Raw genomic sequence first — 22,650 nt, 5'->3', positions numbered from 1 at the left:
TAGCAGTAGCACTTTGGTAGCAGTAGCACAAAACGGTAGCAGTAGCACAGAAGTGTTACTTCCAACATTTTGGTTGATTACGCTATCTTCTACTTCCTCTGTAGAGTGCGCTAAAACAAGTGTTACACAAGTCAAGTAAGGATACACTCATTCTGTTTGAGTGAGTGTATCAACAAGGCTGCTACCGGTTAGAGCTACTGCTACTGCCAACGCTTACATTTACGGCAGTGGTGAACGCACACTCACGGTTCCTCAGAATCATGACAAACGTATGTTTTAGTACTGCCATGAGAGACGGTTACAGGTGTTTTAATCACCTGGAGCAGCTAGGCCCTGGAACAACCTAAATAAATTAATATGTAGTAAAAAAATACAAATAAGTTAATGACCGAGTTAATATTTGACCATGAAACGAATATCGAGGCCTCGTTGCAAATTAAAAAGAAAAAAGTATATACAAGAATGTAGTTTACATTTACAAAGCTCTTAACCAGAGAGCTGACGATTTCTTTCTCCATGAATGAGTTGGTTTGTGACAACAACATCCAAATCATGTGACTATTATAAAAATGTATGTTTTTCTAGTAACATGGGACTACAATGTTGTACCTTTTGTTAAGACACAATTCCTGTTGGATGTGATGGCAGGTCAGAAGCGGCAGTCACGTCTGATCACTAAAGCAAAGTGGATCAACCTTAAGTTTTAAATGCACCAGGACTGTTTTCGGGGGGGGGGAAAGTTGATCACTTCCAAAAGGCCAGGGCTGGCTTGTATCGCCCTGAGAGGTGACGGGACAGGGCTGTGCTATGATCGATTCTGGACACGGTCGGTTGTGTCCTTTAGGCGTTAGCGAGTAGGAGTGCTAGGAGTTAGCCAGTAGGAGTTAGCCAGTTAGCCAGTGCTAGGAGCCAGAGTTAGTCAGAGTTAGCCAGAATTAGCCAGTGCTAGGAGTTAGCCAGTAGGAGTGCTAGGAGTTAGCCAGTAGGAGTGCTACAAGGGGGACCCCCCGGGGGTCCCCCTTGTAGCACTCCTACTGGCTAACTCCTACTGACCACTCATCAGTCCTAGCAGTAGGACCGCGTCTGGCTCCACTTGGCCCCCGGCACCCCGTTCTGCCCCACCACCCCTCTCAGGGCCGACGTCTCCGGCGCCGTCTCCCCCGGGGGGGAGCCCTGAGCCGGGTGGGGCGGGCGTGGCCCCGCGGCCGCCGCCTGGTGCATGTTCTGGGCCAGGTAGCCCCCGGGGTCGCCGCTGGGGAGGCCGAAGAGCCCCGGGGGCGGGTAGGCGTGGGCGGAGCGGCGGGGAGGGTAGAGCGGGTTGTGGCAGCTGCGCGAGCTGTGCGAGCGGGGGTTCAGACGGGACGGCGGGTCGGGGGCCCGCTGGAACCGCAGCAAGGGGTCCTGGGGGGGGTGGACGTCATAGGCCTGGCGGTGGTACTGGCCCCCGCCCCCCGAGGAGGCGCGGCGCGAGGCCCCCGCCTGCTGGAAGGAGGAGCAGCTGAACAAGGCGGCGGCGTAGGGCGGCGGCGGCGGGGGGACGGCGTCGGCGCCCGGGTACTGGCGGCCCCTGAAGTGCGTCTGGCGGCGGGAGGAGGAGGAGGAGGGGCCGGGGCGGCTCGGGCTGTCGCTGTCCGCCTCGTTGCCGTCCTCCTCCGCCGCCATCTTGGCCATGAGCAGCTCGGCGAGGTTGTGACCCGAGAGCGGCTCGGCGTCCTCGTCCTCGGACCAGGAGCGCTTGGCCGCCGCCGCCGCCGTGCACGGCCCCCGGTCGTGCCCCCCCGGAGCCCGGTCGCCGCCGCCGCCGCTCCCCGGGGGGGACGGGAGGGAGCCGGAGGAGCGGCTGTCCCCGGGCGAGGTGAGCGGCGAGCGCTCCCGGGGGGTGTCCAGGTCGCTGGTGGCCCAGCCCCGGCCCACGGGGAGCGCCACGGAGGAGGAGGCCGCCGCCGGGGGAGGGGCGGCGGACGGCGACAGGCTGAAGGGGTAGTTGACGTAGACGGGCTGCCGGGGCTCCGCGGGCGGTCTGTAGGGCCGCTGGGGGCCGTGGCGTCGGGCGGGGGGCGCCGGCCTCTTGGTGCTGTGCGCGGCGGCGGCGGTCGCCGGCGCGTCCTCGGGCTGTTCGCGGTAACACACGCGGCCGTTCTCGAAGTAGGGGTGCAGCGGGGCGGGCTGCGGGTTGGGGGGGTTGGAGGCGTGCAGAGAGGCGGCGGCGGGGGCGTGGCGCGCCTTACGCGGCGAGGAGAACGTGCGGGAGGCGGCGGCGGCGGCGGCGGCGGGGGCGAGGGCGCTGAAGCAGGAGGCCGGGATGGGGTGCATCTCGCTGCCGGCCGGCAGCCTGCTGAACGACGCTTGCGGGGGCGGGCCCGGGTCGCCGTGGGAGGGCGGGAAGTGGCTCGCCTCTGGGAGGGCGTGGTGGGAGGGGGCGGGGCCATGGTAGGCCTCGGGGGAGGAGTGGGGCTGGGGGCGGGGCTGGAGGCGGGGCGCGGGGAAAAGGCCTCCCTCCAGGTCGGGCCGGGGGGGGCCGAAGGCGTGCCTGGAGTAACTGGGCGGGCGGAAGGGGTAGGGCTCCTCCCCCTCGGGGCCCCCGATCTCGTGGTACGGGTTCTGCTTGTCCCGCAGACGCTCCGCCTTGATGCTGGCCTGTGCAAAGTGGTGCTGGGCCGCCAGCGCCTGGGGACGAGGAAACAGACAGGGGGTTAGGAGACGCAGCGACGTGGCCGTTCAAACTGGGGTCGGTAGCGACTAGTGGGGCAACGGTGCACGGGTTACCCGTGATCAGTACGGATCAACCCTCACGGTTCGGGACCCAAGTGATCCGCGGATCGGCTGATAAAATTAAAAAAGTTGTGCGTTCACGTGATCAGCGCATGTTTAGAGGACAATTCCGGTATTAACAACATCATTAGTATCGTAGCGAAATGCAGTTTCTGTTGCGTTTTATTTGGCGTTCCGTAAATCCCATTGAACCGGAAACCGGAACCAGAAGCGGACGCGTTTATGTTTGGTTGTAGTCTTTTCGCTCGGTTCTCCCCATCAACAGTAGGGCTAGAGCCGAGCGAAAAGACTACAACCAACCCCCCTTGCAATGAGTCTTCCAACCAAAATCAATGGATTTACAAAATGCCAAATAAAACACGACAGAAACTGTATTTCGCTACCATGCTTGATGCAACAAAAGAAGATGAGGATGTCTGCATTGCCTTGGGAGAGTGTAGACTCTAAACTCTCCCCAGGCAATGCAGACATCCTGAATTTAAAGTTGTAAATCCGGGGTTAGGGATTATTTACTATCCATGTTAAAAAGAAGAAGGAATAATGCCTCAGATTGCATTTTTTTTTAAATATTGACCATGCTTAAAGGAAGCAGGATTATTACCTAATTTTTCACTTTATTTAGTTTTTACACATCTGAAGATTTTATTTACAGTCACATTTGTCTTGATATCTTTTTTGTTGTTGTTGACCCGAAAATGATCAGACTCAAAAACCGTGACACGCTCCGAACCGTGAGTTTTGTGATCCGTTGCACCCCTAGTGGTGACTGCAGACACATTTAACGGTACAATCAGAAAACGACAATCGTAGAAGGCCGAGCGTGTCGAGGGGTGTGTGCGCGTCTCCTCCCCGTCACCCACCAGTGCGGAGGGAGGCGGGCCGCCGGCCCCCAGCTGATTGGCCGCCTGAGCCGCGTGGTAGCGGGCCAGCTTGTCCGGAACCCCGCCCAGCCGCTCCGAGAAGGCCCGCACCAAGGGGCTCTGGAAGTCGGGCGGGCCGATCAGACAGCGCACCCTCCCCGAGTCCAGAGAGCGCCGCAGGTTGGTCCGGGCGAAGGGGTGCGGTGGCTCCCTCTGGGGCCCCGCGGGGGCCACCTGGAGGGGCAGGTCGCGGCCCCCCCGTTGAAAGGGGGGCTCCCTCTTGGGGGCCACTAGGTCCGAGGGCTTGGCGGGGACCCTGGGCCGGCCCGACGGCGGGGGGAGGCGGGCCCTGGAGAGGGGGGAGCTCTCGGAGCTGGAGTGGTGCAGCTGGGGCTGGGAGGGGGGTCCGCCGGCGGGCTGGGGGGCGCCGGAGCAGAGCTGGGGCACCGAGTCGCTCTGCTGGCGGAGGCCGGTGGTGGCGGCGGCGTTGGCGTTGGCCCCGGCGCCGCTCGCCGTCGACGGAGGGGCGGAGAGCTGGCGCCCGTAGGCCGGGGGCTGCGGGCGGTCCGTCCGCACGGGGCTGTCCCGGGAGGCGACGTGGACGCTGCTGTAGAACGGGTCGGAGCTCTGGTCGTCCTCCGAGGAGTTGACCCGGGAGAGGTCGGAGGTCACGGGGTCGGAGCCGGAGGTCGTCGAGGAGAGGGTTCCCATGTCCTGAGATCAACCAGGACACGGGTTAATCAGGACACGGAACAATATAAAACCTTCTTTTTTTAATGTTCATAATCCATTCAAAGTGTGGGGGCTATTGTCAGTCCCAAGTATGGAACCAAATGAAAGTATTCAACATATTCCCCGTTCACCCGTTCCTCCTGCTGTGAATATAGTAGTTTCTGGTTGTGATCTAGGCAATGAAGCAAAATACCCCACCCTTCAATACCGCAGTCCAAAATACCCCACCCTTCAAAACCACAGTCCAAAATACCCCACTTCAATTCTTCTTGAGTATTGGATCTGTAGCCATCTAGTGCATTACACTAACCGTACTGATCAGATACGTACCACGTGCTTGGGCTCAGTGGAATAGGGAGGGGGTGGTTTCGCCTCAGGGGACAGGCCTGGCTGCTGATTGGACTCTGGATCCTGCACAACAACAACATTTAAATAATAGATTGATGATTGTCAGTTTCTGCAGCAGAGTGTAACGGGGCTTTCTCCATCGGCCATGCCAATGGAAACACACGCCAACGTCTGTTTGGTACATTGATTGTTTCTTCCTATCAACCATAAGGGCCTGGAAGGTCTGTCCACTGCTCCTTCTCCATAGCCAAACACTGAGTTTAACCTTGCACATTTACCAAAAATACTAAGGATGCACCGAATATTCGGACACCGAAAATGTTCCCCCGAAAACGGCCCAAAACATAATTTTCGGTTTCGGCCGAGGGAGTAAAAAGGCCGATTAAATTCTTGCTATAAGGTCTGCTGGAATGTTATGTTAGAAAACGTTCAGTATTAAATAAATATTTTGTATCAAATTTGTAATTGATTTTTTTTATTGAAAAGCAAGAGTTTAGTTTAGTTTATAACGGACATTTAATTGTTTGATTTATGCAATGGTGAAAAATTAAAGCAAAATTAATGAATATATATATATTCGAGTATATTTGGTTTCGGGTTTCGGCCAATAATTTTCATTTCGGTGCATCCCTAAAAAAATACCCATTTTTGTGTTTTATTTTGCACGTGGTTTAGGGTAAGGTGGGGTTAATTATTGCCAATTCACAAAGCATACGTCTACACAATGTGTAGTGTCAGATGCTTTGGGTGAAAGGTCTTGTGTGTAAACACACACCGTGCCCCCAGAGGGGGGGTCCCCCGTCTCATGCAGTGGAGCCCCCACCTGGTGAGAGTAGCCCGGGTGCGGCGGGGGTCTGTAGCCGGTCTGAGGCGGTCTGTAGGGCAGCAAGGCGCCCTCCGCCCGGTTGGCGCCCTCCGCCCGGTTGGCACTCTCCGCCAGGGCCAGGGCCATCAGGCGGGCCGGGTTCTTGGGCAGGGGGGGCTTCTGGACCGCCGGGGGGGCTCCGTTAGGACCTGGGGCATCGAGGGAGGGTAGCACATGTGTTAAATGTGACAAATTATAGGACCAGTGAGTGTGATTAGACGTTAAGACGCCGTTTTGAAAAATCTGCCTCTTATAACGGCTAATCACACATGGTGGGGTAATATGGGACCTATAAAATGAAGCGATAAACCGTTGTGTGTGAAACATATGAAACAGTTTGTCCATCGGATCCTTAATCGGACCAATAAACACAACGCCGGGAACGAATGAATCCCTTCCTCACCTTTAGCCATCCCCAGAGCTGTGGCCCCGAGCTTACTGTTGAGCTCTTGCTGACAGGTGTCACTCAGCTGAATGTCACACGACCTCAGCAGCATGGAGATCATTTGGGGTGACTGCGGCGAATCAGAAGTGGCCAAGTGCTGTGATTCGCCGGCACGGCCGCCAATCATCTCCAAGACCTGGCAGATAAGAGACGGATGAAGTGCGTCATTATGACGAGTGTACGTTAGGGCTGAACGATTTTAAGAAAAAATTGAAATTGCGATTTTTCTGGTAGAGATTGCGGTTTCGATTTCAACCACGATTTATTTTCTTTAAATCAAGTTTCAGTATAAATTAATATAACCAATGAATTCCATTAAGGTAATGCAATAATGAAAACTGCTGGCAACAGATTTCAAATGCAAGACTGTTTATTCAAATACCTAAGAAACAACAACCAAAAAAGTCAAATAAAAAGGGAACCCTCTTTCTTGAGTAAACTTGCTTCAATGGCTCATCAGCATCAAAATAATTGCACTTTTGTAAAAAAAAAAAAAAAAAAAAAAAAAAAATTATAAAAAAAAAAAAATTAAAAAAACCGCAGCTTTGACGATCCCAAAATCGTAATGCTTGAGATCGCGATTTTCGGTCGAAAACGATAGATCGTTCAGCCCTAGTGTACGTCTATAAATACCACCATCGTTACAAAAGAGGACGGCTGCTGGAATAACGACAACCGCTTGGCTAGAATTCCAGTTGACGTCGCACACTCGTCGTTCGAGACACCGCCCCCACCCAGCGTGCACTCAGCCCGACCACGTGCACCTTCACCTTTGGCTTCCCACGTGCACGCTACTTAAAACAAATTTCTGGGTCCCCTTTGGGCTTGAGTGGAAACTCAAATTACCCCCGGGTGACATGGACATTTTACAAGCGTACTTCCCGACCCCCCCCCCCCCCCCTAGTGTGTTCCGATCCGGTCGCCGCAATAACACGTACCACCGATTAACACACTTTATCAACTGTGGTTACCGTGACTACCGAGCACGTGGCGCCCGTTGAAGCAGTGGCCTACCTTGGCGGGGACGCTGATGGCGACGGGCTGAGAGATGTCCAGCGTGGGAGCCTTGCTGGTCTTGGGGGAGAGGGCGTGAACCATCTGGGGAGCATGGAGGGAGACCGCACAGACAGGACAGGTGAGGCCGGGTTCAACCCGAGCTGCTACTACACCACGCCAGAGGTTATGGCTCATCACAGCGTTGACAATAACATCAGGGGGGCGGTGGGGAAACAACAGAGCCACCCGCGTTACGCTCCAACCGCTCAATCCATTTCACCATCAAAAATCGATCTCCCACCAGGGAATCGCAAAGAGCACTAATGTGAGCAGGCTGTGTTTTTGTCTCTCTGCGTCTAAGACTTAAAGGTCCCATGTTACACCACCGGGTGGGAGTGCGATTCGCCTTCACAAGCCTTTTTACAAAATCCGCCTCTTCTGACATCATAGGTGGGCGTGTCCACCTAGATGTGTGACGGATAGACGAGCAACGTTTGCTACTGTCCACTGGGTAGGCTGGCAGACTGATCCATCCAGCACAGTTCTAGGTGGACACTTGTGATGTCACTAAAGGCCAATTTTAAAAACGGCTTGTAACGGCGAATCACACTCCCACGTGGAGGTGTAACACATCACCCTTACAGATTCAGAATGGGTAAAACGACGGCCTTCTGGACCACCAAGACGCCCAGTCCCCCACCCCCCCCCCCCCCGTCCCCCCACCGGGCCTCGGCACGCTCACCTTCTTGGTGAAGGAGATCCTCTCGTGGGGCTGGTGGGCGTCCGCAGGTCTCTGGCCGCTCAGGTCCCCCTGCACCGGGCAGCTGTGGGAGGCCTGGTGCTGGACAAACGCCTGCTGGGGCGGAGCCGTCGCCGCCAGGATCAGGCTCCTCCGGGCGATGGCTTCCGATTGGTTGAGCACAGAGTCGGGGTCCTCCGTGATTGGGCGAGGGGGCCGGCGGCCGTGGTAATAGGCGGCGTGCCGGCCGGAGGGCGGGGAGGTCCTGGTGGAGCCCAGTCCCAGGGGCCGGTCGTCCGGGAAGGTGGGGCTGAAGTCGTCCAGGTCTTCTGCCATCCAGCGGGACGCGATCCCCTGACTCGGTATTTCAGGCATGGAGTAGATTCCCTCCTCTTCTTCATCGTCCCCGTCTTCTCCCTGGAAACACAAACATACCGTCTCTTAGCGCTGTGCGGTCAATCACACTTTTATCACGATTTTGATATTTACGTCAAACGATCTCCAAACTGATATAATTGAAACGATATTATTATTTATTTTTATGTCTATTTTATTGAATTAATGTTTTAAAAATTGCAGAACAGCTAAATACATATTTGTACATTATTTTTCGATTTTAACATTTTCTGTTTTGAACATTTTTGGTATTTTTTTAAGCCGAAATTTCAAAATTAAAAAGGTTATATTTGGAAAGAAAGGGAAAGTAGGACGCATCTTGGTTTGAAACTCAAAAACAATCGAATAATCGTGATCTCAATATTGACCTAAGTAATCGTGATTACGATGTTTTCCGTGATCGAGCAGCCCTACTCTCTCGTAGTTGTTGATCGTGTTTCATTCCACGTGGTCGTACTTAAGTTCTACCCAAGTAATGGTGAGGCAATCAGGGACAAAGGCCCCTCAATCTACGAGTCCATGGCAAACTTCTGCGTACACAAGTGGCGCACAGTGGTTCTAACCGGGTCGCGTCGTACCGTCTCCCCCTGGTTCCCAAGGCTGTGGTCTCTGGGCAGCAGGCTGTCGTAGGAGCGGCTGGAGGACAGGCGTGCGTTAGGGTGTGGCCAGGCGGACTCCATGTTGACGCTGGCGCCCAACGACAGCCCGTCGCTGCTTGGTCGGGGACGCCGCGACCGCAGGTACTGAGCGGATCCTGCAGGGGGGGGGAACACGATCAAATAGACGCGTTAGAGAGCTGTGCTTTCCCCAGCCTCGAGTGCCTGGTTCATGCCCTTCAAAAGGGTTCTCCGGTCATCCTTAAAGGGGACATATTACACCACCGGGTGTGAGCGTGATTAGTCGTTACAAGCCGTTTTGAAAATCGGCCTCTTCTGACATCACAAGGGGGCGTGTCCACCGTGATGTGCGCTTGATAGATCAGCCTACCAGCCTACCCAGTGGACTGTGGCGAACGTGGCTCATCTATCCGCCATACACGCCCACTTGTGATGTCAGAAGAGGCAGATTTTCACAACGGCTTGTAAAGGCTAATCACACTCTCACCTGGTGGTATAATATGTCACCTTTAAATTACCTGGGCATCAGAACAACGCTCAATACTGGCCTGTTAATGAAACACACTTCCAATTTCTACTATTATCATGACTTGAAACCCAATGAGGAGACGGGTGTGGTCTGATTATATACTTTTACTACTTCGACCAAGTGTGTGGTTGCCATGAGTGAACCTGTGGGGGCACTCACTCCCACTGATCTCTACCGTATCGAAGGTGACCAGGAGCACAAACCTGAGCCGCTGTGCTGCGAGGACAGGCTGTCCTCACTCTTGGCAGACCTCAGGGTCACGCTGTCAACGCGGCAACCTTGGGAACACAGACGGACACAACGGAAAGGTACAAGGGAGGAAAATGTCAAAAACAGCCTACTATCCACGCGCAAAAATGGTGGACGGGGTCCCGTTTCAGAGAGGAGGAGAGCAGAGGGAAGAGCTGGGTCACATACCAAAGTGAGCCATGTTTGGCTGGAACAGGGAGCCGATTCTCATTGGTTTTCCGAAATCAAAAATAGTTTTCCAGCTTGCCGCAGTCTTCCTTCCTTTTATAACCTTCTTAGCCCTGAGGAGAGTAAGCAGAACACGTATATTATAGTCAACATTAGGAAAAAAAAAGAACTGGTCTCTCATTAAGGTCAAATATTATTTCAATGACCAAAGGTGCACGGGATCAAGGATTTGTTTGTCACCTCTGTTGAAAATGTTTGGCGCTCAGAAAGCCGATACAAAAAGGTACATTGTTTAGTTAGTTATGAAGGTTGTTGAGCTTGTTTACCTTGTAGAGGTGAAAAAGATAGAGCTCACCTTACCAGGTGAGCTCTATCTTTTTCACCTCTACAAGGTAAACAAGGTCAACAACTTTTCTAACTAATTTAACCAATAGTTTAGTAGATTAATAGTATTATTAATAATGTACTGTTGGAAGCGATGAATGGGAAAGTTAATGACCTCGTTTACCCTGTGGAGGTGACATCTTTCCCATTCATCACTTCCAACGGACCAATAATACATTATTAATAATACTATTAATCTACCTCTCGTTTACCTTGTAGAGGTGAAAAAGATAGAGCTCACCTTTACAGGTGAGCTCTATCTTTTTCACCTCCACAAGGTAAACGAGGTCAACACCTTTCCCAGGCATCACTCCCCAACGGACCGATAATTGATTATTAATACATTATTACTAGTACTAATCCCCACCTGTTGTCCTGGACCGCCAGCACCGTGTGGTACTGCTCCTGCAGGGGGTGCAGGGGGTGCAGGGGGGCAGCCTGCAGCATGAGAGGGGCCTGGGTGCGGGCCTGGGCTTCCTCCAGAGAGAGGAGCCGCGCCGACACGAAGGACTTGGGTCTGGCCAGGTGCAGCTGGCCTGGGGCTGGGGGCCAGAGCGCAGGGGGGGGGGGAGGGAGGCACCATGAGAACAGGTGTGGGGGGAGGATATATATAGAAACGATATGGTTGTATAGTTAACTGCTATTAGATACAAGCAGGACAGATGGAAGAATGAGAAAGTGGGAAGACTGTTCGATTCGATTTTATATAGACTACGCTGAAATATTGTCCTTGTTTTGACCTTTGACCCTCAAAGAAGCAAATACTAAAGTTAGGCCCAATCCCATTTCTACCCCTTACCCCTCCCCCTTGTTTTGAAGGGGTAAGGGGAAGGGGTAAGGGGTAGAACTGGGATTGGGCCTTAATGTCACTATAATCCCTCCCCGTGCCTGGAGAAATGACTCCTCTTCCCAAACACCCCACCCAATCAGAAGAGTCACACCTGACAGCTATCGTTGGCTCATCCAGTGAATTAAATATGTGACAAATGTTTTTTGTATTTTGGATGCCAAATGAATGAACATGCTTGCACTTGAAGAGCTACTAATGCTTTTATAATATGGTGGCAATTATGCACACATAAAAAAAAAAACACAATGCGTCTTAAAACTGCAGTTTAAAGACTTTGATGTTTTGCAAATAAGGCCACTCAGAAAAAGCAAAGAAAGAAAAGATAGGAAATCAGAAAGAGTTGCTATAAAGTAGATTCTGTGTTTACCTTGTGTGAATTTTCCAACAGAAGTGAACGAGTCGGAGAATAGCACATTGACATGGCTCAAGAGAAACTCCACAATGACCGACTGGACCCGAACCTCCCTGAAGGGGTCAGAACCCACCAGGCCGGCAGTCTCGATCTCCTTGGACCTGCGCCCAAGAGTGGCATGCCATGCAATCAATTATTAATTCATCCGATGGCTCCAAGTCTTCACATCAAGGTCCAGCTCCAATCAAAACATTTTTCCATGAGAGTTGATAAGCACTAAATGAAGAAGTGCATCTGACAGTGCAAATACCCCAGCCCTTCTGGAGCACTGATATATATCAGGGAACTGCTGCTTCTATAAATAGAGCAAATATCTAAAAGATGGAAAAATGCTCACACATTTCCCAACAATACCAACTTCGGTCGCAGTTTTTGGGAGTTGAAAACTCCCATATAGACGTGCTCCCCTCTGCTACTGCCAGACACATGCATGCCTTCTTGTTCCCCGTATTTTGTTTGATTTCACACGCCTGAGCTCACCTCAGTAAGTTGGGAGCCCAAACAATAGCCAGGTTCTTGATGTGCATGTTGGTTTCTCCGCTCCTCGTAGCCAGCCTCGATAGGTGGCGGATCAGATACTCCAGGGTTCTGAACACCGAAGAGGGAAGGAACACAACAGCTTGTGTTATGCATCACTTTATAAACCATATGATAATAACATCCAACACAGAGAGGTAGCCGTTTGTTTCTTTCCAGAGACAGAGATAATCTACAGAAGAAAACTAATTTGCGCGAGTGGATGAAGCTTTCAGAAGGAGACTTTAGTAATTGGAACGCTACATTGCTTTTAAACTTTTACAGACACTTTTGTACAGTTAACTATTGCTGGCTGAAATTGTGCTCTAATAATGCACTTACAGATCCCTGTCTTCAGCAACATAATTGGTTGAAACAAATATGAAGGGCAATAAACTGTGAACAGATTTGATCTTGTCTGCCATCAGACTTGAGATATTATCCAAAAGTGAGACTACTACTTGACCAACTCATTCAATAATCCTCTGGATAGAGAATAGTTGCACCTCAAGACAGCTGGCTTCCTCCCTTCAACTGAAAGGTCTTAAATCATTGTACCTTTGCATCGCTACCACGGTAACCACCAAACCTAACATACCATATGGGCTCTCCGCTTCCCCCCCAGTACGGCCTACCTCACTCCTTTAATGTGGAAATAAACTCTTTCCCCAGTCCTGATTTACTATGTTCTGCTAATCCCCTTGCACTCATGTGTATTCTCAAGTAGCCAGCCTCCTACTTTACACAGGGGAAACCCTTTTAACTTTTCACGTTTCGCTTCCTTACATCACACCCATAAAGTTTGGGCCGTGAGAACACCGTCCATCAGGTTTTAGTTTCTTCACATCCCTCAAAAAAGGATGATGATTAATATTCCAGGTTTACATGTTCCCTAACACATAGGTGCACGTGTTCATGCAGGCAAACATCCATGAACCCCTCCCATTGGTCCAATGCTGTAAAGACAGGTTAAAGGAGCAGTACCTGTAGTGAGGAGGGGGTAGCTGTTGGATGACATCATGGACTTTGACCATGCGTTCATCGTCAGTCATTTCTCCCATACAGTCCTACGAACAAGAAGGGGATCACCTTAGACGGTTATGAGATGAGCCAAGATCCATCCCCTTGAAGAGGGAGTGGCCACTGAGTAACTCATCATCCATTTTCAGAGGCAGCCATGCTGATCGTGGTTATGAAACACTGATTTATTGAGTCCTACTGTGCGCTGTACTCACTGCAAACTTGTCGTACAGCTGGTAGGTGAGCAGGGGGTTGGGCAGCTCTCGGAAGTACAGTTTACCCAAGGAGGCGACACAGTGGATGTCTTGCATGTAGATTCCCTTAGTGAGGTCGGGAACTATCTCACTGTCGAATTCATGACTTTGGAAACAAAAACAAAAAAATTTAAACACTTCAATCTCCAAGATCGTCTTTGAGGTCCATAGTCGACTATCAACCTCAAAGACGATCTTAAGCCTAGGGTAGTCCTTACACACAGCATTAAGGTAAGAGCGGTAGGAAGAGGCTCACCGTAGTTTCTGGATGTTGGAGGAGACTCCGGAGTGCCGGTAGATGCCGTCCACCACTCCGTGCTGCTCCAGGAACTCCGAGCAGCTGACCAGAACCTGAGGAACTGAACCGGTACACGGGAAGCACCGCCCCTTTAGTCATCTCCAAGAACCCCCCCCGAGGAACTAAACCGGTGCAGGGGAAGCACCGCCCCTTTAGTCATCTCCAAGAACCCCCCCCGAGGAACTAAACCGGTGCAGGGGAAGCACCGCCCCTTTAGTCATCTCCAAGAACCCCCCGACGGAGTTTAAGGAATGGGAAGAGACGGAAATCTACCAGGCACTTTTTCAGGGTTTTGAGTATTGGAACTGGCTCATCTATTTCTACGAGCCAATTGGCAGTTAGTCAATTGTTTTGGGCAACTAAAGCATGACAAGTTCTCCTGAAACATTTGTGCATCCAATATTGTTTACAAAGTATTACAAAAGTAAGTACTTTATTTTCCTTAAAGCCACATATTTGAAGGCATCTGCCTGTGCCTTTGAGAAATTATATCTGTATTGCAGATCTACGTGGTCAACATAAAGTGGGTTAGCCCTCCATGTGAGTGAGCGAGTGCTTTACCATCTAGTCCAGAATTGAGCAGATGTTCCCCGAGGTCACAGCCGAACACCCGTTCCCTGAGTATCCCCCTCTGCTTCAGCTTCTGTTTGGATGGTCTGGATTTGATGAAGGTCTTCAGAAACCCCAGCATCTTGCCGTGTTTCTTACACACTGTACGAATGCACACAGACTGTCAAGCGTCACACAATTTACTCTCGAAACACAAATCAAAAAAAAAAAATCGCACTAAAATTCTGCACTACAATTCTGAAATAGGAACCATTACAGAACCACAACAATCATTACAGAACCACAACAGGGACCGGTCCCGGTGGTTCAGTTGCACGTGTGTATATCACGCGTCTTTGCTCTGCGCGTCAGCCGCGTGTGAACGCACCTGATGTGGGAGAGTCAGGTCCGGGACAGCTGGTTCCATCTTGATCTTAATGAGCACACAGAAAACGAAGGTTCAGCCGAGGTGATAAAGACACCAGCATGTGGTTCCTGAGCTCCAGGGAGTCGATGCCCGTCAGTGTGGGGGGGGTTACCTGTCTTAGTGCCGGACGCACTGCCCGTCTGTTTCTCGTTGATTAGCTCTACACATTCACTGGGGAAGAAGCCCACCTAAAAGAAAAATAAGGTGGTAGTTGATTGATGATGAAATCATGAAAGGTACTATACAATATCTGTGATAAATTACATTCTCGAAATTCCCTTTAAAAATCGTATGAAAATATGTGTCACAAAGCAGATCCATAGTCACTAAACCCTCCTATAGATTGGAACATTGAGCGACAATGGACCCATTTTGTGTCATACATTTTGAACGTATATAACAACAGAATGTAACAAAAAAGGTCCATATTCGCTGAACCCTCCAGTTCTAAAGTCTCTAGTCAAAGCTTTCACATCATCATCTTCAGATAATGCATCTTTCCCATTTCAATGTTTGGCAGAACAACACCTAAGCCTGTCCGTGTTGGCGTGTTTAATCAATGCATTTGCAGGCATAACTTACAAAGTATCTACGGAGAAGTGCAATTAACTTAGGATGTGCATCATTTCTTCATCTTCTTATTACTTGTGTGAAATTGTACCTGAAAGCAATGCTTTCCTCGCCACCAGCTGGTCTCTTCTTTGGGCGGCATGTCAATCACAGACAGGATATCTCCAACCTTTGACCCAAGAAGATTGGTTTGTTAAACACAATATCATTTTTATATCCCCAAAAAGAAGACAAAAAAATCATTAAACCAGTACAAGAGCCAAGCGGACGGCCAGAAAGAAGATATCTGCCACGGAACTGAAGAAAAAAGGGCAAAGAGGAAGGCCTCATTTAGCCAGATGTAGGGCGCTGTGTGCTCTACATATCTATAGTCGGCCAGCGTTTCCGTCCCAGAAAACAAATAGAGCATGTACCTCTATAGATATCTCATCAGAGGCCTGCGCGGTGTAGCGCTTCACCACACGGGCAGCAGCAATGGCTGGCACGTTGAGAGACGCCTCCTCCTTCAGCAGGAAGCGGTTGCCTCGGTTGTCGATCTGACGGGCGGAAGTACGCACGGTTACGCCTGGTCATGAAAACATTCCTTTACAAACAATGGGAAATATTATGTTGGAGCACCCAAATCCCTTATCTCTTTACATTACTTGGTTATACGTCTTATATGATCGTCAACATAGTAATCTATGACATTGTATCACTGTTACTGAAATAAGACTATAATTAAGAGAAAACACAAATCCTAGGTGCCAGACTCCCCAAAACACTGAACGTTCCACCCTGAATCGGCCACAGTTAACAGTCTCTCGTGACGGAGAGGGGACTCATCGACATCACGGCAAAGCCACACAGAGCTGCGTGCAAAACTCTGCCTGGACAGTGGTTTGACCGCAGAGTCCCAGAGAAAGTTAAGCTTCTCGGACACTTGTCATATAACGCCACGGTGTGTGCGTGTGTGGATCTGCGGATGTGTGGAGCTTGTTCTGGGAAGCCGTTGATTTTGTCGCTCATGTCCGACTGGGGGGGGTAAGGCTTCCCTGGCACATGACACCACAGTGCGTGTGGATGTTGAAGCTCCGTCTGAGCAGCGGATTATTGAACGTCTGCGTCTGGGTGAGGATTAGCCTCCGAGACGCTGGGGTGCGTTGTGCGTTTCGTACACAACATCGAAGTTGGCGTGGGTCGTAACCATAGGGATAACACGCCCCCCCCTCTTCCCTTGAACAATCAGCCTTAAACAAAATTCTTTAAATCTTATAGTGCTCGAATTCCAGATGAAACAGTGTGTACTTTAAGGGAGTTTCATTTGCCTCAGGATATATCGTTGTCAGCTGTCGCCATTCAGGCTCTCTCTTTAGCCAAACTAGGGCTCAGTTTATGCAAGTGATGGGCGTAGGTAGTGAAAGGCCTTAATCCTGACAGGCCCTAGATATCTCGGCACGCCTCACCTCCATCCACGAGAGCACAGGTCCGCAGTTGAGTTTGTTGTCGATGATGCCCGACAGTCGACGGAGGTACTCCGCCAGCAGAGTACAGACCATCTGCAGGGGTGGAAGGAAAGGAGCGGCACGAAGAACGTGAACAAAGGGGAAACAATAGGAAAGAAAGTCAACCACGACGTGCACTTTGGCGACTGCCTTTGCTTCGGTACCTCCGTCTTGTCCTCCGTCTGTCCCAGCGGTTGCAGCGGTGCCAGTCTGGAGTAGCGCCTGTCGTAGATGCACTGATGCAGGTGGGCGTCCAACGTGCAGAACTCCTCGTACGACCTTCTGACCAGCCATGACTTACCCTGGAGGAGCGAGAGGTTCAGCGACATTCACTGCATTCATCACATTTCATCATCTGCCCGTGAGGGTGACGCGTTACTGCCAGTTTGCTGCCCAGCTCACCAGGATATAGATGGTGTATCTATCTATAATCACCAGGATATAGATAGTGTATCTATCTATAATCACCAGGATATAGATGGTGTATCTATCTATAATCACCAGGATATAGATGGTGTATCTATCTATAATCACCAGGATATAGATGGTGTATCTATCTATAATCACCAGGATATAGATAATGTATCTATCTATAATCACCAGGATATAGATAGTGTATCTATCTATAATCACCAGGATATAGATGGTGCATCTATCTATAATCACCAGGATATAGATAATGTATCTATCTATAATCACCAGGCTATAGATAATGTATCTATCTATACCCACAGGGATATAGTGTATCTATCTACACTCACCAGGCCATAGATAGTGTATCTATCTATACCTACCGGGATATAGATAGTGTATCTATCTATATATCTATACTCACCAGGGTATAGATAGTGTATCGATCTATGCATACCGGGATATAGATAGTGTATATATCTATACTCACCAGGGTATAGATAGTGTATCTATCTATCTATACTCACCAGACTATAGATAGTGTATCCATCTATCTATAGTCATCAGGCTATAGATGGTGTATCTTTCTATATGTGCTCATCAGGCTATAGATAATGTATCTATCTACCGTTATATAAGCTCCCAAGGCTGTAGATAGTGAATCAATCTATCTATGCTCACCACACACTGGCTACTCGAGAGGTGAGGAACCCAAATCCAAAGGCCTGGGGATAATGAGGTGGCCATGTGGGTCAAGTAAAGAAAACTCTTGCATTTTATTTTTGGTAATTAGACCATTGGGTATGCCAAGTAATCTAAGATGAGGAAATGGGGGAATCAAGCTGTGTGTGTGTGTGAGAGAGAGTGTGAGTGAGTGAGTGAGTGAGTGAGTGAGTGAGTGAGTGAGTGAGTGAGTGAGTGAGTGAGTGAGTGAGTGAGTGAGTGAGTGAGTGAGTGAGTGAGTGAGTGAGTGAGTGAGTGAGTGAGTGAGTGAGTGAGTGAGAGTGATAAAGAGAGAGTGTGAGTGAGAGTGAGAGTGAGAGTGAGAGTGAGTGAGTCCGTATGCGTCTGTATGTGTGTGTCTGTGTGTGTCTGTGTGTGTCTGTGTGTGTCTGTGTGTGTCTGTGTGTGTCTGTGTGTGTCTGTGTGTGTCTGTGTGTGTCTGTGTGTGTCTGTGTCCCACCTGGCAGGTGACCTGTACCAAAGAGACCTTTGAGGAGGGTCCTGCCCCCCACTTGGCTTCCCCATGGTCCTGTTCACTGAGATACTGGAGCTACAACACAGCAGACCAAACCGTGTCAAAAACACACACACAAACATCAGATGAACACACATGTTTGGGGCGTCTCGGAGTCACGTTTGATCCAGAATCTCTCTCACCACGATGGCGCCGAGGTCTACGTTGTCGTAGTGGAAGTGAGCGCAGTCAGCGAGCTTTGGGAAGTGGCCTTTAACAACAGACACCCTGGGGACAAACAGAATCAAAACACACTGCTGCTGATATCGACGGACTATAGGAACGGCAGGCATGACACCGTGATCTACCCTCATCCTTTTGATCTATTAACACTAGGGATGCACCGAAACCAAATATACTGAAACAGTTGGCCGAAAGTCGAAACCGAATACCTTAAGTGGCTTTTGCTGTTTTTCATTCATTTAGCTTTAATTTTTCACCATTGCATAAATCAAACAATTAAATGTCCTTTATAAACTTTTTTGTCTTGCTTTTCCATAAAAAAAAAATCAATTACAAATTTGATACAACATATTTCTTTAATACTGAACGTTTTCTGACATTCCAGCAGACCTTATAGCAAGAATTTAACAACAATGTACCTTTAAATAATGAGTAAAACATATTTTTTTTTATTTAATCAAAAATAGAAATGTTCGGTGTACTTTTTTCGGCCTTTTTACTCCTTTGGCCGAAACAGAAAATTATGTTTAGGGCCATTTTCGGCCGAATATTTTCGGTGGCCGAATATTCGGTGCATCCCTAATTACCAGCTAACTTTGATCATTGTTTTAAAATGTGATCATGTACATATAGCTCCTGCATCGACTCAAATGGCAATCCCAAAGAGCTGTCAAGTCGCAAAAAATTTAACATTTGATGTTGCAAAATGTATTTTGTTTTGTCTAGACATTTACCACAACGGGTGGCGTTCAACAGCATGTTTCAAAATGAACGACTGGATAAACAACCATTACCTTTTGTTCATTCTGAGGTTAGGGTTGGCCGCGGCGCCCGCTGAAGCTTCTGCCGCTGGATATCCAGTTCTTTCCAATGGATCACCGCTCTGAGCCTGAGACAAAGATAAAGCCAATCAGGATAAGGTCCACTTCCAATGTATCGTAATGAAGCAGTGTAGTTATAAACTCATAGTTTGTGTTTATAACTCACTTAATTTGTACTCCATTACCATCCATCCATCCACAGGTAAATGAAAAAGCAGAAGTGCAGGATAAAACACAACTCCCTTTCTGCTCCCTCCGTCCCTAATGTATTTCTGCCTTTAAGGAGGTGTTGCAATCATGCACCGGCCATGAAGCTTTTATAACTACTACAGGTACATCTGCACACATGTGATCAGCAGGCTAGATGAACCAATCTGAGAGATGACCCGATTAGTTACAATATCAATGTCATTACACCCATTATACAAACAACTTCAGTTAAGGACGCCATTGTTTCCCGATTGACAGCACTTATTAGGGGCTTGAATTTGCTCTAAAGCATATATTAATATTAAGACAACAAAAGGGACAGAAAATAAATAAATTAGGTCATGCAACAAGGCAAACAAGTGTGGGCAGATGACTTAAAAAAGGAATAAGTCACGTACCAAAGTTGCCATATTGACATTGTAATTCCTCCTCGAGCGAGGTATTCCCCTACGCAGTGTTGGAACGGTAGTCTCACTTCTACAAAAAAGGAGAGGGCAGTTGGACACACATCCTTAGTGGAGTGTTGAAACCGCAATCTCAGTTCTACAAATAAAAAATGGGAGTGGAGTTGGATGCACATCCTTAGTGGAGTGTTGAAACCGTGGTTTCACTTCTACAAAAAAAATAAAATGAAGCGGCTGTTGGGTGCCCATTCTAATACAAAGCTCACACTACAGCTCTTTGAAAGCTTAATAAAAACCTGTCTAATGAGACACATCTGTCCAATGACGGTCTTTTTAAAGTGAATCCCTGTGCAGTACAGCACACGCTAGCTGATTTAGGTTAGGGTTATAGACAGATCATATCGGAAGATTCAGAGGCTATCGTTTCAGTTTACTCCCCTGTCATGTATACATTTTTTAAGTGGATCCAAAGACTGATTTGTCTTCAACACTTAAAATGGGCAATTAAACTGGTTCCGCTGCAATCGTCCCCGACAGTTGGTTTCGTGTTTTTCTGTTTGGTTTGTCATGCACTCGTTCTATCGAATTCTAGTAGAACGATTCTATGTGCGTCAGCCATAAGTCCAGACAAAATTTAAAACTTTTGAATTTACACTGGGCTCTCCCGATGAGATCCAGACTGGCTCGGGACTAAAATAATCATGTCTTCTTCAGAGTACCGTTCCAGCAGACAGAATAAGGATTCTTTCCAGATTTTTCACAGATTATCCGAGAGCTGGAAAATGGATTTAAAGGAGTCTTTGAAGCAAGAATCCGGTCAATAGCATTGTAGTGTGAGCTTGGCATTAGTGGAGCGTTGAAACGGTAGTCTCAATTCTACAAAACATTTGAGTGGAGTTAGATGGAGCATTACTCATGGATAACCGTCTTGTTTTACACTGAAGCCTCTCCCGTTACTGATGCACACACCATTCCAACACATGACTCTGCAGCATCAAAAACACATGCTCCAGCCTGCCTGTTAATTGGCTGGGAACAGCGGCGACAGCGGTTGCAATATTACCAGATTTCCCACCTGGGTTCAACTGGGGTCAGTTGAGGTCTTGAATGGACAGGGGGAGGGGGGAGGGGGGGTTCTTCTAACATAGGTGTGATAGGTAGATGGATCGCTGAGTTTTGAATGCTAATAACTTTGGTGGATGGGAATTACTGTAGCCAAGTCATTAATGCCTAACAGTATTGCTGTTCATGACAAAGCATGAAACAGAATCTATAAAAGTTACACCCATGCCCAGTCCTTTGATTCGTTTTAGTCTACCAACACAACAGGCAAAGACAAAGTAATTAAAGAAATGAGAATAAAAGGTCATTCTAATTTACAAGCAGACAACAGCAGCATTTAACCTGGTTAAAAGCCAATGATCTGCTAGAGGTATGCAAGATGGTTTTTTTTAGGAAAGAGAACACCCATTCTCACGGAAAATAAGTAGTGGGATGGGTTGAAACACTTGGGATACAGTTCCATGTTCTAATGAAACCAGAGCTCCTACAGCTGCTAGGATTTCCACTAGACTCTCCTATAGTCAGTGTGACAGAAACAAGGTATCATGACTCCTTCCAAAGTGACAAGACTGAAATGGGTTTTGATGCATGGAAATATGCTTCTGATCAGACCTCAACCAAAAAAGCCATTTGACACAAAAACAGTGACTACCGGTAAATGACTACACAGTGCTGATGCTGGATGGTTTGAAAATGAAATTGGACAATATTTGGGCAAGTGCCACAATGTGAACAGCTCATAGGTTTTATAAATAACACAATTAAAACATAATAATGTCAGAACCTCCCTGCCACGGCACTAAAAACCTAAGTCACATCACACACTTGAATCCAGACAGAGGGAAATTACAACTTTGGCAGGTCCCCAGACAAACAGATGGACATGGTAACCCTTACCATGGTGCCAATTCCATACCGTCCATTTAAATGCCACCCGCCAATTTAACCATTCAACACTTAGTAGTAAATGTCATGCAGTGCGTAGATCCCATTTAATTTGAATTAATAAATATATGAAATTTTTGAATTACTATCGTCAATGTACTGTACATTTAACAATTTGTGTGTAGAAAACAAGTAAGCAAAGACACATTGGCATGCATTTCCAACAAATGAGAAATGAGAATAATGTAGAGCAGGCATTAAGGCAAACGTTCATTGGGACTTACCAGACAGTATCGTCCAGCTCACAGTCCCTGCGTACATCCCCTAAGGCTCCTCTCTGAACCACATGTGCAACCACGCAGAAAAACACAAAGAGAAACGCAATGACTTGACCCACAACACCTCAACACATCAGCTATGACCCAACGTTAACCAATGACGATCGATTGATGTTCAGTTATTAATTGTACTTTCAAAAACAGAACGCTTGTTTTGCTTGAAAGACATTGAAAGGCAATATAGGCCCTTCATTCCTGTTGGTTAAACTTCAACAGGAATGAAGTTTAACCCTTAACCAAAAGGCACGTTCCAGGTGACGTCAGACTTTAAGGTATAACCTCTTCTAAATGTATTACAGATTGAATAATAAATGTATTATTATAACTTCATGATGATCTGATCCAATATCATGACACATAGTACTCAAGTGCAACTTCCGGACGCCAAGTCACTGTTAATTTCCCTCCCATATTTGCGTGATAAACATGAATCGCCTTGAGATCGTTAACACTGACTTAAATCATACCTCAAGAGTGAGGTATGAGTGGGGAGAGACCCTAGAGACCATAGGACTAGAAGATGAGGACCTGGAGGAGGACACGCAGTCTGGGTGGGATCCCAAATGGGTTCAAATACTCAGACTGAAGCCTATTCTTTGAGAAGCCAAGGGAAATTAAA

The 22,650-nt window shown here is 48.5% G+C and overlaps 1 protein-coding gene across 1 annotated transcript; it reads right to left on the bottom strand.

Moving 5' to 3' along the window:
- Positions 1 to 1,065: 1,065 nt before the first annotated feature.
- On the bottom strand, positions 1,066 to 21,970 carry arhgap33 (Rho GTPase activating protein 33). Its single transcript, XM_056602833.1, has 27 exons — positions 19,741 to 21,970; positions 19,106 to 19,200; positions 18,272 to 18,356; positions 18,075 to 18,164; positions 16,645 to 16,782; positions 16,442 to 16,534; positions 15,410 to 15,532; positions 15,088 to 15,165; positions 14,539 to 14,614; positions 14,388 to 14,432; positions 14,012 to 14,161; positions 13,409 to 13,511; positions 13,114 to 13,258; positions 12,863 to 12,945; positions 11,843 to 11,950; positions 11,318 to 11,463; positions 10,468 to 10,642; positions 9,717 to 9,829; positions 9,503 to 9,577; positions 8,732 to 8,907; positions 7,761 to 8,174; positions 7,037 to 7,120; positions 5,847 to 6,158; positions 5,536 to 5,748; positions 4,695 to 4,775; positions 3,633 to 4,346; positions 1,066 to 2,667 (listed from the first exon to the last, which is right to left on the bottom strand). Exons 1-27 carry the CDS (start codon positions 19,750 to 19,752, stop codon positions 1,066 to 1,068), a joined length of 5,529 nt encoding a protein of 1,842 aa, XP_056458808.1. The 5' UTR covers positions 19,753 to 21,970.
- Positions 21,971 to 22,650: the final 680 nt, after the last annotated feature.

This window comes from Gadus chalcogrammus, chromosome 11 (assembly GCF_026213295.1).
Source record: "Gadus chalcogrammus isolate NIFS_2021 chromosome 11, NIFS_Gcha_1.0, whole genome shotgun sequence".
In the NCBI taxonomy this organism is placed as follows: Eukaryota; Metazoa; Chordata; class Actinopteri; order Gadiformes; family Gadidae; genus Gadus; species Gadus chalcogrammus.
The sequence above is the reverse complement of the archived record's forward strand: the minus strand, read 5'-3'. Positions and strand labels throughout refer to the sequence as shown.